At 39.4% G+C, this 16,509-nt stretch overlaps 1 protein-coding gene across 7 annotated transcripts in view; it reads right to left on the minus strand.

Moving 5' to 3' along the window:
* The window catches only part of NGLY1 (N-glycanase 1), a 61,590-nt gene that overhangs the window by 42,508 nt on the left and 2,573 nt on the right, over window positions 1-16,509 (minus strand). For all 7 annotated transcript variants that reach the window (XM_008983921.5, XM_002759663.7, XM_035278577.3 and 4 more), the window contains exons 2-3: window positions 4,825-4,939; window positions 2,268-2,513 (exon numbers count right to left, since the gene is read on the minus strand). In XM_008983921.5, coding sequence (XP_008982169.4) covers window positions 2,268-2,513; window positions 4,825-4,939 — 361 coding nt within the window. The remainder of the gene's footprint in view (window positions 1-2,267; window positions 2,514-4,824; window positions 4,940-16,509) is intronic.

Below are 16,509 nucleotides of genomic sequence, written 5' to 3' on the forward strand. Positions count from 1 at the left end.
CATCTCAAAAAACAAAAAATAGAAAAAGAAAGAAAAGCTTAATGGCAAATGTCAACAACAGTTGACTATAATCTGGACTCATACATCAACATTTTACTTGATATAGTTTTATCAACAACTACAACAACAACAACAAAAGGTTATAAATTCGCTAGGATTCATCTAGTTTATACACAGGTTAAATGCTTTTAAAAATATCTCTCTTGCTCCCTGACTTTGGTACATTTTAATTCTTAGTATCCCTACTTACAATGGGCAGGGTAGAAGAAAACTGTCACACTCTGTAGTATAGCAACTAATGATGTTAAAAGCATAATTAACAAAATATTTAAAAAAAATACGTATATTCCAGTGATCTATGAATAACCAAGAGTTGTCTAAGAAAAACAAGATTCATTCTAATTTCTCTCAACTTCTTTAAGAAATACAGAAGAAGAATCTTTGTCTGAAGGACTAGAGTAGTAAGAATGATATATACTAGCCTATTAATAGCATACATCTTTGAGAAAGTTTATTTTTCTCTACACTAGAACATGTTTTGGCAACAGAATGACATTCTGTTTTTAGTGTGGTGTCTAGAGGCTTTCTGGTGACTGACAGGATTTTAAAGACTCTGAACTATCTGAATTGTAAGGTTAAGAACTAAAAATAGGGCTGGGCATGGTGGCTCATGCCTGTAATCCCAGCACTTTGGGAGGGCCAAGAGGGCTGGATCACTTGAGGTCAGGAGTTTGAGACCAGCCTGGCCAATAAGGAGAAAATTCCATGTCTACTAAAAATACAAAAAATTAGCTGGGCATGGTGGTGGACACCTGTAATCCCAGCTACTCAGGAGACAGAGGCTGGAGAATGTCTTAAAACCAGGAGGCAGAGGTTGCAGTGAGCCAAGATGGAGCCATTGCACTCTAGTTTGGGCAACAAGAGCAAAACTCTATCTCAAAACAACAACAACAACAACAACAACAACAAAAGCAAAAATTAGCCTGGAGTGATGGTGCGTGCCTGTAGTTCCAGCAACTTAGGAGGCTTGAGGTACAAGAACCACTTGAACCCAGGAGGCAGAGGTTACAGTGAAGAGAGATCGTGCCACTGCAATATAGCCTGGATAGAATGAGACTCTGCCTCAAAAAAAAAAAAAAAAAAAAGGAGTTTAAAGAAGATTTAGAAAATATGAATGAATTTCTGGAGCCAGAACACTAACAAAATACTTACTTAGCCTAGGAAAGAGATTTTGTAAAATAAAATGTTTGCAAGGATTTTTGAAGATTGGTTAGCTTTATGCATTTTAAACTGTAAAATTGCAATTAAAAAAATAAAGTAGGAAATCCTAAAAAATATATTCTAACACTGTAATTGGAAAACTTCTAAGAAAAGGTATTAAAAACCAAGAAAGATGTCACATGAGCTTCTGTAATTGCACCAACCTTAACTGGAAAACTGATGAAGACCTAAGGTATTCAAAATGGAATGCACATGATCTCAGGGAGGAACATGATCCATTGAGGTGCTTCTTAGACTTACAGAAATACTGCAATAATTTTTCTGACAGTAAAAATTTAGGAGAATACATAAGGACCTTGGTCAAAAGGGATTTTTGTAAACAGGATAATTTCCTATCAAATGAAATAATTTAGGTTTACCAAGAACACCTGTAAGTTTGATTTTAGTTCTTTACAAGTATATATGGTGTATACCAATAACAAAATTTCACTTGCTAGCATCCACTATCAGTAAATTAATCCATTCTTAATTACCCTTAAACCCAAAAAAGCTAACTTTTTTTAATTGAAGGAAGGTATTGATAATGGTTGTGCTCTTGAAAATAATAACCCCACAGTGAACGGCAGCAGGTACAGTTTAGATCAGAAGTATTAATGCAGTAGAGAAAATTTACTAATTTGATGGCCATACACACATCTGTCCAAAAAGTCCATTATTTGTTTTAGGTTAAAGATGTATGCTAATCTGCATAACTGATGTAAGTACCAAGGCAACAATTCATTCATAAATGAATAATTAAACATAACTCAAGTGGCCTCAAACTAAAATTTAAAAATAGAAATAAAAAAGACAGCCATTTTTCCTCCTTTTGCTAAAAATTTGACAATTTTTTAAAGAGCTGAAGAAATCTGCATGTGTTAGAGTGATAAGAACCAAGAATAAAATATGGGGCATAAATTCAGGAATAAATCATAACACATTCCAAAGCTTTTGCTGTTTCAACACTTTGAAATAAACAGTTAAAGAAGGTTTAATTCTAACATTACCGTTGAAGCAGACGGTGGATTTGATGACTGCCCTTGATGGTTCCTTATGTGCTGGTTTAACCCACTGGGATTTGAAGATGGTGTTGTAGGAAGCTGGCTACTGGCTGCAGGTTGCGGAGATGACTCTACTTTGAGGGTCTTATTTGAGCCATCCAATCTGCTACTTCTCTCTATGGCAATCAGGTCACGAATTTTTTGCAGCTGCTCCACTGAAGCTTTTTTAGGAAAGATGAGATGTGTTTCTCCCTGGAATTTATAAAGAAAAAAATGTGAACCTTTGCTTTATGCAGTCATTCTTTTGTACACAAACACACACACACACACACACACACACACACACACGGTGGGGGAGGGGGATAGGGAGAGGAAGCAGGGGAGAGAGAGAGAGAGACAGAGACAGAGACAGAGACAGACAGAGAGGGGTATAATGAAGCCAATAGTATAGAATGCATATTTCTATAATCATACTGTTTTCTTACCATTATGGTACTTTCTAAATACAGTCTAAGGTAAATAATGCCTCAGCATAAACCAGAAAATTAAGAAAATATATTTCCCTTTTAGCATTTAATTCTTAGCCTATTTAATGAGGTTTAAAGGACCTTCAAGAAAAAATATTTGATCTTTTAGGAACGGTAAGTCAGAAGGTCTCCTAAGAGTTGCAAAAATGCATATTCCTAATCTCTCTGCAATAGTATATCATACTACTATTCTCTATGAAATTCCCTATGAAATAATAAGTAGAGATACAGCCACACAAACGAATCCAGGGTCACATAAAACCAATAAGAAGTTAAATAATGGCTGGGCACAGTAGCTCATACCTGTAATTCTAGCACTTTCAGAGGCCGAAGGGGGCGGATCACAAGGTCAAGAAGTTGAGATTATCCTGGCCAACATGGTGAAACCCCATTTCTACTAAAAACATAAAAATTAGCTGGGTGTGGTGGCTCATGCCTACAGTCCCAGCTACTTGGGAAGCTAAGGCAGGAGAATCATTTGAACCTGGGAGGTAGAGGTTGTAGTTAGCTGAGACGGCACCACTGCACTCCAGCCTGGAGACAGAGTGAGACCCCATTTCAAAAAAAAAAAGAAAATAAAGAAAAAGAAGTTAAATAATCACCTTTGAATTTTCTTAATCTGAGTCTTTTTTTTTTTCCTCAGAGACAGGGTTTCACCATGTTGGTCAGGCTGGTCTAGAAACCCTGACCTCGTAATCTGCCTGCCTCGGTCTCCCAAAGTGCTGGGATTACAGGTGCGAGCCACCGTGCCAGGCCTTAATCTGAGTCTTTAAAGAATAGCTACATGATTAGAAGTCTGTGTATGGGGTCCACTAATTTTTCCCAAGATAACAAAAAGTACACCCTGATAGTGAATCCAAAACCATGGATAGTTAAAAGTAACAGGAAGGTCATCCAAACAAAACAAATAAAAATCATATCTTTGAGTAGTGATTTATTTAAATAATAACTATAATATCCTAAGAATACTTTAAAATAAAATGCTACAACAAATTCCATAATGTAAAACAGTCGGTAAATTACAAAACAAGAAAAAAGGTGAAATGACCATGTATTTGATCAAATTTCCAGGTATTGAGAAGAAACAATGTTAAAACAGTAATTTTTCCAACTAGAAATGAGATAAAAAGTTGCAGCCCAGTGCTCATGCCTGTAATCCCAGTGTTTTGGGAGGGCGAGGCAGGTGGATCATGAGGTCAGGAATTAAAGATCAGCCTGGCCAACATGGTGAAACCCTGTCTCTACCAAAAATACAAAAATTGGCCAGACGTGGGGGTGGGCGACTGCAATCCCAGCTAACAGGGAGGCTAAGGCAGGAGAATTGCTTGAACCCAGGCGGAGGAGGTTGCAGTGAGCTGAGATTGTGCCACTACACTCCAACCTGGGCAACACAGTGAGACTCAGTCTCAAAAAAAAGTTGCTACAGCATGCAGTACACAGACCTGCAGATTATGAGCATTTAAATGAAACTCCACAATTGACAATATTACCATATTTCCCTGATAATGGTAGACCTACAGGAATCAACAGAGTAAGACATTACTCAGTGACATGAAAGTCAATTCCAGCCGGGTGCTGTGGCTCACGCCTGTAATCCCAGCACTTTGGGAGGCTGAGGCGGGTGGATCACGAGGTCAAGAGATCAAGACCATCCTGGTCAACATGGTGAAACCCCGTCTCTACTAAAAATACAAAAAATTAGCTGGGCATGGTGGTGCGTGCCTGTAATCCCAGCTACTCAGGAGGCTGAGGCAGGAGAATTGCCTGAACCCAGGAGGCAGAGGTTGCGGTGAGCCGAGATCACGCCACTGCACTACAGCTTGGGTAAACAAGAGCGAAACTACATCTCAAAAAAAAAAAAAGTCACCATCTGAATCCTTTGTAAATTTTAAACTATATTGTCTGTGATTTTTAACGATTTCTATAGATTCATAAAATGATGAATTAAATAAAAAACATTATCTTCAATTATTCACCAACATGATAATGACTGTTTTGTGCATGAAGAGGGAGGGGAAATCCTTGAACATACTTACCTCTTCAAAGCCCATTTCAAATAAACATTCAACAGCTCCTCTGACAGGCAAGAGTCTAGTAGAAAAAGCTGTGTTTCCAATCCGGATGGATCTATATTTTTCATCATTAGGGTTTCTGACAACAAACAAATATAATGATTTATATTTTTCATAGTGTTTTTGTATTCCTTTAAATATTTTATTCTGACTATATTTGTACATGGTAGCATAGACTCCAACTTCAAAAAACAGGAAGCAGTCTGGAAAAGTAGTCCAGTTTTGTGACTCTTCAGTACACATCTAGTAATTTCACACCTCATAATATTAATGCTGCCGTAAGGAAAATCCATGTGACATCTTAATTCTGTGCTGTTAAGGCTAGATACCTTTATGAGTCTTTTAGTTTGTTAAAAAAAAAAAAATCCACATAAGCTCTGAACAGGGGCAAAAAATTTTATCTGTTTTGTTGTGATGAATCCTCATCATATAGAATGATACCTAGCACACAGATGGTGGTTAACAAATGGGAAATAAATGAAAGAAACTAAAAAGCTATATAAAAACAGGTTGGCCAGACGTGGTGGCTCATGCCTGTAATTCCAGCACTTTGGGAGGCCAAGGAGGAGAGAAGACAAGGTCAGGAGATGGAGATCATCCTGGCCATAGTGAAACCCCATGTCTACTAAAATACAAAAAATTAGCAGGTGTGGTGGTGCACACCTGCAGTCCCAGCAACTCGGGGGCTGAGGCAAGGGAATCACTTAAACCTGGGAGATGGATGTTGCAGTGAGCCAAGATGGCACCACTGCACTCCAGCCTGGTGACAGAGCAAGACTCCATCTCAAAAACAAAAAACAGGACATGGCTGGGCGTGCTGGCTCAAGCCTGTAATGTCAGCATTTTGGGAGGCTGAGGTAGGTGGATCACGAGGTCAAGAGTTTGAGACCACCCTGGCCAACACAGTGAAACCCTGTCTCTAATAAAAATACAAAAAATTAGCCCGACAAGGTGGTGCATGGCTGTAGTCCCAGCTATTTGGGAGGCTCAGGCAGGAGAGTTGCTTGAACCTAGGAGGCAGAGGTTGCAATGAGGTGAGACTGCATCACTGCAATCCAGCCTGGGCAATGGAGCAAGACTCCGTCTCAAAAAAAAATACCAGGTGATAGTTCTTCAAAGACTTTACTTTGAACAAACATGACCTAGGTATACCTTTACAGTCACTTGATTTTCTTCCCTACACCAATAATTGTTTTTACCATAAGAGTTCTGCTTCAGTTTAAGACACATTATTTATTTATTTATTTATTTTGAGGCAGTGTCTCACTCTGTCACCCAAGCTGGAGTGCAGTGGCATGATATCAGCTCATTGTAGCCTCTGGCTCCTGGGTTCGAGCAATTCTCCCACGTCAGCTTCCCAAGGAGCTGGGATTACAGGGGCAGGGTACCGGGCCCAGCTAATTTTTGCATCTTCAGGTTTCACCATGTTGGCCAGGCTGGTCTCAAACTCCTGACTTCAGGTGATCCACCTGCCTTGGCCTCCCAAAGTGGTGGGATTACAGGCATAAGCCACTGTGCCTGGCCCAAGATACATTCTTGACACAGAAAGTATGGCAATAAAAGGAAGACATAAATTTCTTTTACCATAATTAAGGTTTTGAATAGTATGCTTGGGACAAGTAACCAGCACACAAAAAAGCTTTGATTTGAGATTTTTAATTTCCTTGATAAATGAGAAAGATTGTTTTAAAAAATCATTGAAAGAATGTAAGGTTAAGAACAGTATTATATTCAAAGACCTTCAGAACATAGTTTAGGATGGTAAGTTTCATATCTGACACCAACTGCCTTAAAGTGATAGTGACTTCTTTAAGCACTGTTAAGAAGCATTCTCAGGTAGTGTCTGGGATCCATAGGAAGAGGTACTTCCATAGGAAGACATCTGCCTGGGGTATGGCATGGTGGGTGGGAAAATGCTAGCAAATGACGTATCAACTTGTCTTATCCACACATGTTCTCTAGGTATTCTGACATAAAAACAAAACCAAAAACCAAATATTTTAATTGCATAAGTTTTAACAAATTTTGCATTTTTCAACAGTCAACTGCCTATTGCCAAAGTGTCATAAATACTAAATGAACATTTTTAAACTTTTTCCTAATTTCAAAAATCATACAATTTATTATAGAGTATTCAGAGACAAAAACTCTAAAGAATACTATTCAAAATTTCCACAGATTGGTGCTAATCTACAAATTATTTGCTACCCATATATAAGAAATACAGATTTTGTTTGTTTGTTTGTTTACAAGGGCATACAAATGAAACAAAAGTATAGAAATTGAATATTTAGTATATAGCAATTTGATATTGCCGTGAAATTTTCAGTATATTTTACAAAAGTTATAGGTCCATAAAGGACTGGAAATTAAAAACAAAAACATATTCTTTACTATATATAATTTGAGAATCAAAAATGGTTGTGAAACACAAAGAAAATTTTATTCTCAGCTCTTTATTCTGTGTATTAGATCAGGGGTTCTCAGTCTGGGCACCATTAACATGTGGGGCCTTTATTCAGTGGAGATTCCCTGTGCACTGCAGAACGTTCAGCATTCCTGGCTTCCATGCCACACTGAGTTACAAGTGAGCCTCTCTTTCTTACCACTTAAGAAAACTGAACTATAAAATAAACCTACCTTTATCAAAGCTAGTTTTAGGCAAATGAGGCATCTTTTCCTGACAATGTATTTCACAGGGTGATAAACATGTCAGTACCACCAGGATGGTAATATCTTACTGGTTCAAAACTGCTTGAGCTATTTTAATCTATTGTTTTCCCAACAGCTTTCAGGTCTCTACATGCTCAGTCTTTCTCTGAGCTGATTTTCTATTCTTATAAAATATACATCAGTTGTTCTCATATAGTTTGTTTTTGTTTTGTTTAATAAAAAACAAAGTCTTGCTCTGTCACTCCAGCTGGAGTGCAATAGTGCCATCACAGCTCATTGCCACTTAGAACTCCCAGGGTCAGCAATCCTCCTGCCTCAGCCTCTAAAGTAGCTAGGACTACAGGAGAGCTACCACACTTGGCTAATTTTTTTTTTTTAAGAGATGGGGTCTCACTGTGTTGCCCAGGCTACAATCCTCCCACATGGGGTGTCCTAAAGCCCTGGTATTGCAGGTGGGAGTCACTTTGGCTTTTGTTATTCTGATATACATTGTTTCAATTTAACCATTGATATACAGTATAGATTTTCCCCTTTAGTTTCTAGTGAGCATTTTGTTTGTTTTTTACTTTTGAGACAGGGTGTCACTTTGCCATCCAGGCTAGAATGCAGTGGCATGACCATGGGCTCAAGCCATCCTCCCACCTCTGCCCACCAAGTAGCTGGGACTACAGGTGCCTGCCATTGCGCCTGGCTAATTTTTTAATTTTTTGTAGAGATGTGGTTTTGCCATGTCGCCCAGGCTGGTCTCGAATTCCTAAGCTCAAGCAATCCACCTACCTTGGCCTCCCAAAGTGCTGGAATTACAGGCATGAGCCACCATGCCCAGTGAGCAATTTTATTTTTGTGTCATCTCTGGACCTCACATTAATCTATTTTTCTCACTAAAAGCATACTGCAAACAGGGTCAAGCAATGACAGCCACATTCAGTTCTTCAAATTCTATCTTTTTCTTATTAAATATGTTGAATAAACTGACCATGGTTTTGTGGACAGACTGATACCAAAGGCCTGACCCTGAAGCCCTCAAAGATTTAGAGGGCTGTAGGGACATTAGACCTCAAATCCATCATATCCTGTTTCCTATCCTTGGAAAAGCAACACAGAAATACTTTCTTAAACTCTTAACTTCTCAGCATTATTCCAGCGTGTCTACTATCCTTGAGCTCACTGCCACACTCCTCATCTTTCAGAATCTAAAGAAACCCTAAGAATTACCTTCAGTATGACTTGATCTTCTATTTACTTTGCTCTCTAGAACTCTCTATATTTGCTGTAACACTTTGCTATGTTTTTCCCCCTATTTTTACTGTCCATTAACTATTTCTGCAACCTGTAATATTTGTCTTGCTTGTTAGCAATTACTGTGCAGCACATTTGCCTGGGAATTTTTTTGAGTTGTTGATGATGTTGAATGCATGGGGTCTTGAAAGAACAGTAAAATTTCCTGTATCTCACTCAACCATCACTTTGAACATATTTCCGTGTCTTCCTAGTTGTCTTACCCACTTCATTATTTACCAAATTTAACTCATGGACAATTATTCTTAGGTTTTATAAATGAGTGGTTGGAAAATGTCATATTTTTCCATTTAAGAGTCACAATCTACCATATTTCTAAGATTGTAAACTATGTTAATAGAAGGCAATAATAATAGCATGTCAGAAGAAAGAAAAACCTAAGTGTTCATCTCTATTTTTCAAATTTCAGAAATACAGAATTAGATATATCTGGTCATTTACTAGCCATCTTCCTCCTTCGAACGTACAAATTCCAGGAAGAGTTCTTTTCTGGTTTCTATTCCATTTCTCAGAAATGAAAACTTAGTACAGGAATGGATCCTATAATCTGGTATTTTTATTACTAATCACAAAAGTTGGTTTGTGGGTTAAGAATTTATATTTAGTCCCTCTGAAAATCTGTTATTCTGAGACACACCTAAAATTTTCAAAAACATTTATCTGTCTCAAATGTGGGAACCATCTCTGGCTCTAATACTACCATTCTCTGTTGTGACAAGGGAAACTTGTATACCTCATCTAGTTTGTTTAAAATGCAAAACCAGCCAGGTGCAGTGGCCCATGCCTGTAATCCCAGCAATCTGAGAGGCCAAGATGGGCAGATCACCTGAGGTCGGGAGTTTGAGACCAGCCTGACCAACACTGAGAAACCCTATCTCTACAAAAAATATAAAATTAGCTGGCCATGGTGGCGTATGCCTGTAATCCAGCTATTCGGGCGGCTAAGGCAAGAGAATCGCTTGAACCCAGGAGTCGGAAGTGAGCCAAGATCGCGCCGTTGCGCTCCAGTCTGGGCAACAAGAGCGAAACTCCGTCTCAAAACAAAAATAATAAAATGCAAAACTAAATAACAGTAACAACATATAATATCATCAGCAGCTACATATTATGAGCCAGGTCCCTTATTTGTTTTTATGTTTCACAACAATCCTATCATACAGGTATTTGTCTTCCCTTTTATAAACGAGAAAACGGAAATCCAGAAAGTTTACACAAATTGCCTGTGGTCATACTCTCAGGAAACAGTTGACTAGGATTGAACCAACTGGTCTGATTATTAAGCTCACATGACATCTACCACACAAGCTGCCTACAAACTCACTAAACCTCAATTAACTATCCTCCCTCAATTTCTCCAGGTACAATAGTAGCCTAGATTAAAAATCTGAAGTTATATGTTTTGGAGATGGGACCAAGATGGCCAAAAGGGAGCTTCTCCGGAGTGCAGCTCCTGGTGAGTGAGACACAGAACCAGAGTGATAGCCGCACCTCTGAACAAGGTACCAGGTTCGGTCCAAAGGAACTGGTTGATCAGTAGGATTAACCAAAAAAAAGGTGGCGAAAGCAGCCCAAACGGGGCGAGCCGAGGCAACCTGGGGCACTGCTCCACCTGGGAAGCGTATCTGGCACAGAGGATCAGGGGGCTTCACTTACTTGGTACTCCTATTCAGATACAGCGCTTCACTGACCGGCAGCACATAGCCCAGGAAAACGCCTGGCTGAGTTGCAGACCTGGGCGACAGCCCAGGCCTGCAGCCCCAGGCAGATCGGTGCCTTAGCGTAGACCAGGGCAGGGACTTGGACTAACACGTAGAAAACTTGCCAGAAGTAACTGCCCATCCCACAGAAGAAGGGAAAGTTGAAAGCAGGGAGGGGAATATGGCCAGACAGGTCCCACCCCCACAAGATCCAGCAAACGGAATCCCTCTCCCAGGAGAGTTTCGCAGTTAACACATCAGAAAGAGCTCCATCAGGGAACAGCAGGCTCGGTGGAGAGAAAGAAGCCCGTCATTGGGAAGGTGGGGCTAATCCCACCGGCATAAACGGAAACCAGGCAAAGAACAAACAGCAGCCCAGCTGAGACCTAGGCAGCCCAGCAGTGCCTCCACAGGCAGACAATGCACAGACTGTGTCAAGCAGCACACTGACATCTGCATTTAAAAAAATCCTCATATAGGAGAAATAGCCCCAACTTTAACAGAAAGGACGCCCACTCAGAAATCCCACCCGAAATTACCAACTTCAAAGATCAAAGATAGATAAAGCCATGAAGATGGTAAGAAACCAGTGCAAAAAGGATGAAAACATCAAAGTCCAGAACGCCTCTCCTCCCCAGAGAGATTACAACACCTCACCAGCAAGGAAACAAACCAGGTTAGAGAATGATTTTGATGAGCTTACAGACGGAGGCTTCAGAAGATGGGTAATAACAAACTTCTCTGAGCTAAAAGAACACCTTTAAAGCCAATGCAAAAAAACTAAGAACCTTGAAAAAAGATTAGACGAAATGCTAATTACAATAACCAGCCTACAGAAGAATATAAACGACTTGATGGAGCTGAAAAACACAGCACGAGAACTTTGTGAAGCATACACAAGTTTCAATAGCCGAATCGATCAAGCAGAAGAAAGGATATCAGATATTGAAGATCAACTCAATAAAATAAAAAGAGAAGGCAAGAAAAGAGAAAAAAGAGTGAAAAGAAATGAACAAAGCCTCCAAGAAATATGGGATTATGTGAAAAGACCTAATCTATGCTCGATTGGTGTGCCTGAAGAGGATGGGGAAAATGAATCCAAGCTGGAAAACACTCTTCAGGATATTATTCAGGATAACTTTCCCCAACCTAGCAAAGCAGGTCAACATTCAAATACAGGAAATACAAAGAACACCACAAAGACACTCCTCAACAAGAGCAACCCCAAGGCACATAATCGTCAGATTCATCAGGGTTGAAATGAAGGAAAAAATGCTAAGGGCAGCTAGAGAGAAAGGTTGGGTCACCCACAAAGGAAAGCCCATTAGATCCACAGCGGATCTCTCGGCAGAAACCCTACAAGCCAAAAGAGAGTGGGGGCCAGTATTCAACATCCTTAAAGAAAAGAACTTTCAACTTAGAATTTTATATCCAGCCAAACTAAGCTTTATAAGTGAAGAAGAAATAAAATCCTTTACGTACAAGCAATTACTGAGAGATTTTGTCGCCACCAGACCTGGCTTACAAGAGATCCTGAAGTAAACACTAAACACGGAAAAAAACATCCAGTACCAGCTAATGCAAAAACAAACCAATTGGTAAAGACCAATGATGCAATGAGGAAACTGCATCAACCAATGGGCAAAACAACCAGTAACAAAATGGCAGGATCAAATTCATATATAACAATATTAACATTAAATGTAAATGCCCCAATCAAAAGACACAGACTGGCAAACTGGGTAAACTTTCAAAACCCACTGGTGTGCTGTATTCAGGAGACTTATCTCACATACAAAGACACACATAGACTCAAATAAAGGGATGGAAGAAGATCTACCAAACAAATGGAAAGCAAAAAAAAGCAGGGGTTACAATCCTAGTCTCTGATAAAATGGATTTTAAACCAACAAAGATTAAAAGAGACAAAGAAGGACATTACATAATGGTGAAAGGATGAATACAACAAGAACAGCTAACTATCCTAAATATCAAAAGAGACAAAGAAAGGCATTACATAATGGTGAAAGGATGAATACAACAAGAAGAGCTAACTGTCCTAAATATATATGCACCCAATACAGGAGCACCCAGATCCATAAAGCAAGTTCTTAGTGACCTCCAAAGAGACTTAGACTCCTGCACAATAATAGTGGGAGACTTTAACACTCCACTATAAATATTAGACAGATCAATGAGACAGAAAATCAACAAGGATATCCAGGACTTGAATGCAGAACTGGAACAAGTGGACCTAATACACATCTACAGAACTCTCCACCCAAAACCCACAGAATATACATTCTTCTCAGCACATCACACTTCCTCTAAAATTGATCACATAATTAGAAGTAAATCACTCCCAAGCAAATGCAAAAGAACAGAAATCATAACAAACATTCTCTCAGACCACAGTGCAATCAAATTAGATCTCAGGATTAAGAAACTAACTTAAAACTGTACAACTTCATGGAAACCGAACAACAGGCTCCTGAATGTCAACTGGATAAACAATGAAATGAAGGCGGAAATAAAGATGTTCTTCAAAACCAACAAGAACAAGGACACAATGTACCAGAATCTATGGGACACATTCAAAGCAGTGTCTAGAGGGAAATTTATAGCAATAAATGCCCATATGAGAAGCGAGGAAAGATCTAAAATTGACACCCTAATGTCAAAAGTGAAAGAGCTAGTGGAGCAAGATCAAAACAACTCAAAAGCTAGTGGAAGACAAGAAATAGCTAAGATCAGAGCAGAAATGAAGGAGACAGAGACACAAAAAAACCCTTCAAAAAAAAAAATCAATATATCCAGGAACTGGTTTTTTGAAATGATCAACAAAATAGACTGCTAGCCAGATTAATAAAAAAAAAAGAAGAATCAAATAGATACAATAAAAAATTATAAAGGGGAAATCACTACCAATCCCACAGAAATACAAGCCACCATCAGAGATTACTACAAACAGCTCTATGCACATAAACCAGTAAACCTGAAAGAAATGAATAAATTCCTGGACACTTGCACCCTCCCAAGCCTAAACCAGGAAGAAATTGAAACCTTGAGCAGACCAATAACAAGGGGCTGAAGTTGAGGCAGCAATTAATAGCCTACCAACCAAAAAAGTCCAGATTCAGATGGCTCACAGCTGAATAATACCAGACGTATAAAGAGGAGTGGGTACCATTCATTCTGAAACTATTCCAAACAATACAAAAAGAGGGAATCCTCCCTAACTCATTTTATGAGACCAACATCATCCTGACACCAAAACTCGGCAGAGACTCAACAATAAAAGAAAACTTCAGGCCAGTATCCAATGATGAACATACATGAAAAAATCTTGAATAAAATACTGGCAAACTGATTGCAAAAGCACATCAAAAAGCTTATCCATCACGATCAAGTATGCTTCATCCAGCTACGAAAGGCTGGTTCAAGATACTCAAGTCTGTAAATGTAATCCAGCACATAAATAGAACCAAAGACAAAAACCACATGATTATCTCAATAGATGCAGACAAGGCCTTTGACAAAATTCAACAGCCCTTTATTCTAAAAACTCTCAATAAACTAGGTATCGATGGAACATATCACAAAATAATATAAGCTATTTACGACAAACCCACTGCCAATATCATACTGAACGGGCAAAAACTGGAAGCATTTGCTTTGAAATCTGGCACTAGACAAGGATGCTCTCTCTTACCACTCTTATTCAATATAGTATTGGAAGTTCTAGTCAGGGCAATCAGGCAAGAAAAAGAAATAAAGGGCATTCAGTTAGGAAAGGACGTCAAATTGTCTCTATTTGCAGATGACATGATTGTATATTTAGAAAACCCCCTCGTCTCAGCCCCAAATGTTCTTCTTCCTTTTTTTTTTTTAACGGAGTTTCGCTCTTGTTACCCAGGCTGGAGTGCAATGGTGCGATCTTGGCTCACCACAATCTCCGCCTCCTGGGTTCAGGCAATTCTCCTGCCTCAGCCTCCCGAGCAGCTGGGATTACAGGCACGCACCGCCGTGCCCAGCTAATTTTTTGTAATTTTAGTAGAGACGGGGTTTCACCATGTTGACCAAGAAGGTCTCGATCTGTTGACCTCGTGATCCACCCGCCTCGGCCCCCCAAAGTGCTGGGATTACAGGCTTGACTTCTAAAGCTGATAAGCAACTTTAGCAAAACCTCAGGATACAAAATCAATGTGCAGAAATCACAAGCATTCCTATACACCAATAACAGACTAACAGAGAGCTAAATCAAGAGCGAACTCCCATTCACAATTGCTACAAGGAGAATAAAATACCTAGGAATACAACTAACAAAGGAGGTAAAGGACCTCTTCATGGAGAATTACAAACCACAGCTCAAGGAAATAAGACACAAACAGATGCAAAAACATTCCATGCTCATGGTTAGGAAGAATCTGTATCCTGAAAATGGCCATACTGCCCAAAGTAATTTATGCATTCAATGCTATCTCCATCAAACTATCAATGAACTTCTTCACAGAACTGGAAAAAAACACTTTAAACTTCATATGGAACCAAAAAAGAGCCTGCATAGCCAAGACAATCTTAAGCGAAAAGAACAAAGCTGGAGGCATCATGCTGCTGGACTTCAAACTATACTACAAGGCAACAATAATCAAAACAGCATGATACTGGTACCAAATCAAAGACACAGACCAAGGGAACACAATAGAGGCCTGAAGAACAACATCACACATCTACAACCATCTAATCGTTGACAAACCTGACAAAAACAAGCAATGGGGAAAGGATCCCCTGTTTAATAAAAGGTGTTTGGAAAACTGGCTAGCAATGTGCACAAAGCAGAAACTGGACCCCTTCCTGACACCTTACACTAAAATTAACTCCAGACAGATTAAGTACTTAAATATAAGACCTAACACCATATAAACCCTAGAAGAAAACCTAGGCAAAACCCTCCAGGACATAGGCATAGGCAATGGCTTCATGACTAAAACACCGAAAGCAACGGCAACAAAAGCCGAAATAGACAAATGGGATCCAATGAAACTTCGGAGCTTCTGTACAGCAAAGAAACAATCATTAGAGTGAACTGGCAACCAATAGAATGGGAAAATTTTTTTGCAATCTACCCATTTGACAAAGGGCTAATATCCAGAATCTACAAAGAACTAAAACAGATTTACAAGAAAAAAACAAACCCATCCAAAAGTGGACAAAGGATATGAACAGACACTTTTCAAAAGAAGACATATATGAAGCCAACGAACACGAAAAAATGCTCATCATCACTGGTCATTAGAGAAATGCAAATTAAAACCACATTGAAGATACTATCTCACACCAGTTAGAATGGCAATCGTTAAAAAATCTGGAGACAACAGATGCTGGAGAGGGTGTGGAGAAATAGGAACACTTCACACTGTTGGTGGGAGTGTAAATTAGTTCAACCATTGTGGAAGACAACCCTGTGGCGATTCCTCAAGGATCTAGAAATAAAAATTCCATTTGACCCAGCAATCCCATTATTGGGTATATACCCAAAGGATTATAAATCGTTCTGTTATAAAGACCCATGTACACATATGTTCATCACGGCACTGTTTACAATAGCGGAGACCTGGAACCAACCCAAATGCTCATCAATGATAGACTGGACAAAGAAAATGTGGTATATATACACTATGAAATACTATGCAGACATCAAAAATGATGAGTTTGTGTCCTTTGTAGGGACATGGATGAACCTAGAAACCATCGTGCTCGGCAAACTGACACAAGAACAGAAAATCAAACACCACATGTTCTCACTCATAAGCGAGTGCTGAACAATGGGAACACGTGGACATGGAGAGGGGAGCATCACACACTGGGATCCATTTCGGGGAGAACAGGGGAGGGACAATGGGAGGGAGGGTGGGGAGGCATAACGTGGGGAGAAATGTCAGGTATAGGTGATGCGGGGATGGAGGCAGCAAAGCTCGTT

The sequence above is a fragment of the Callithrix jacchus genome, chromosome 17, assembly GCF_049354715.1.
Source record: "Callithrix jacchus isolate 240 chromosome 17, calJac240_pri, whole genome shotgun sequence".
NCBI lineage: Eukaryota > Metazoa > Chordata > Mammalia > Primates > Cebidae > Callithrix > Callithrix jacchus.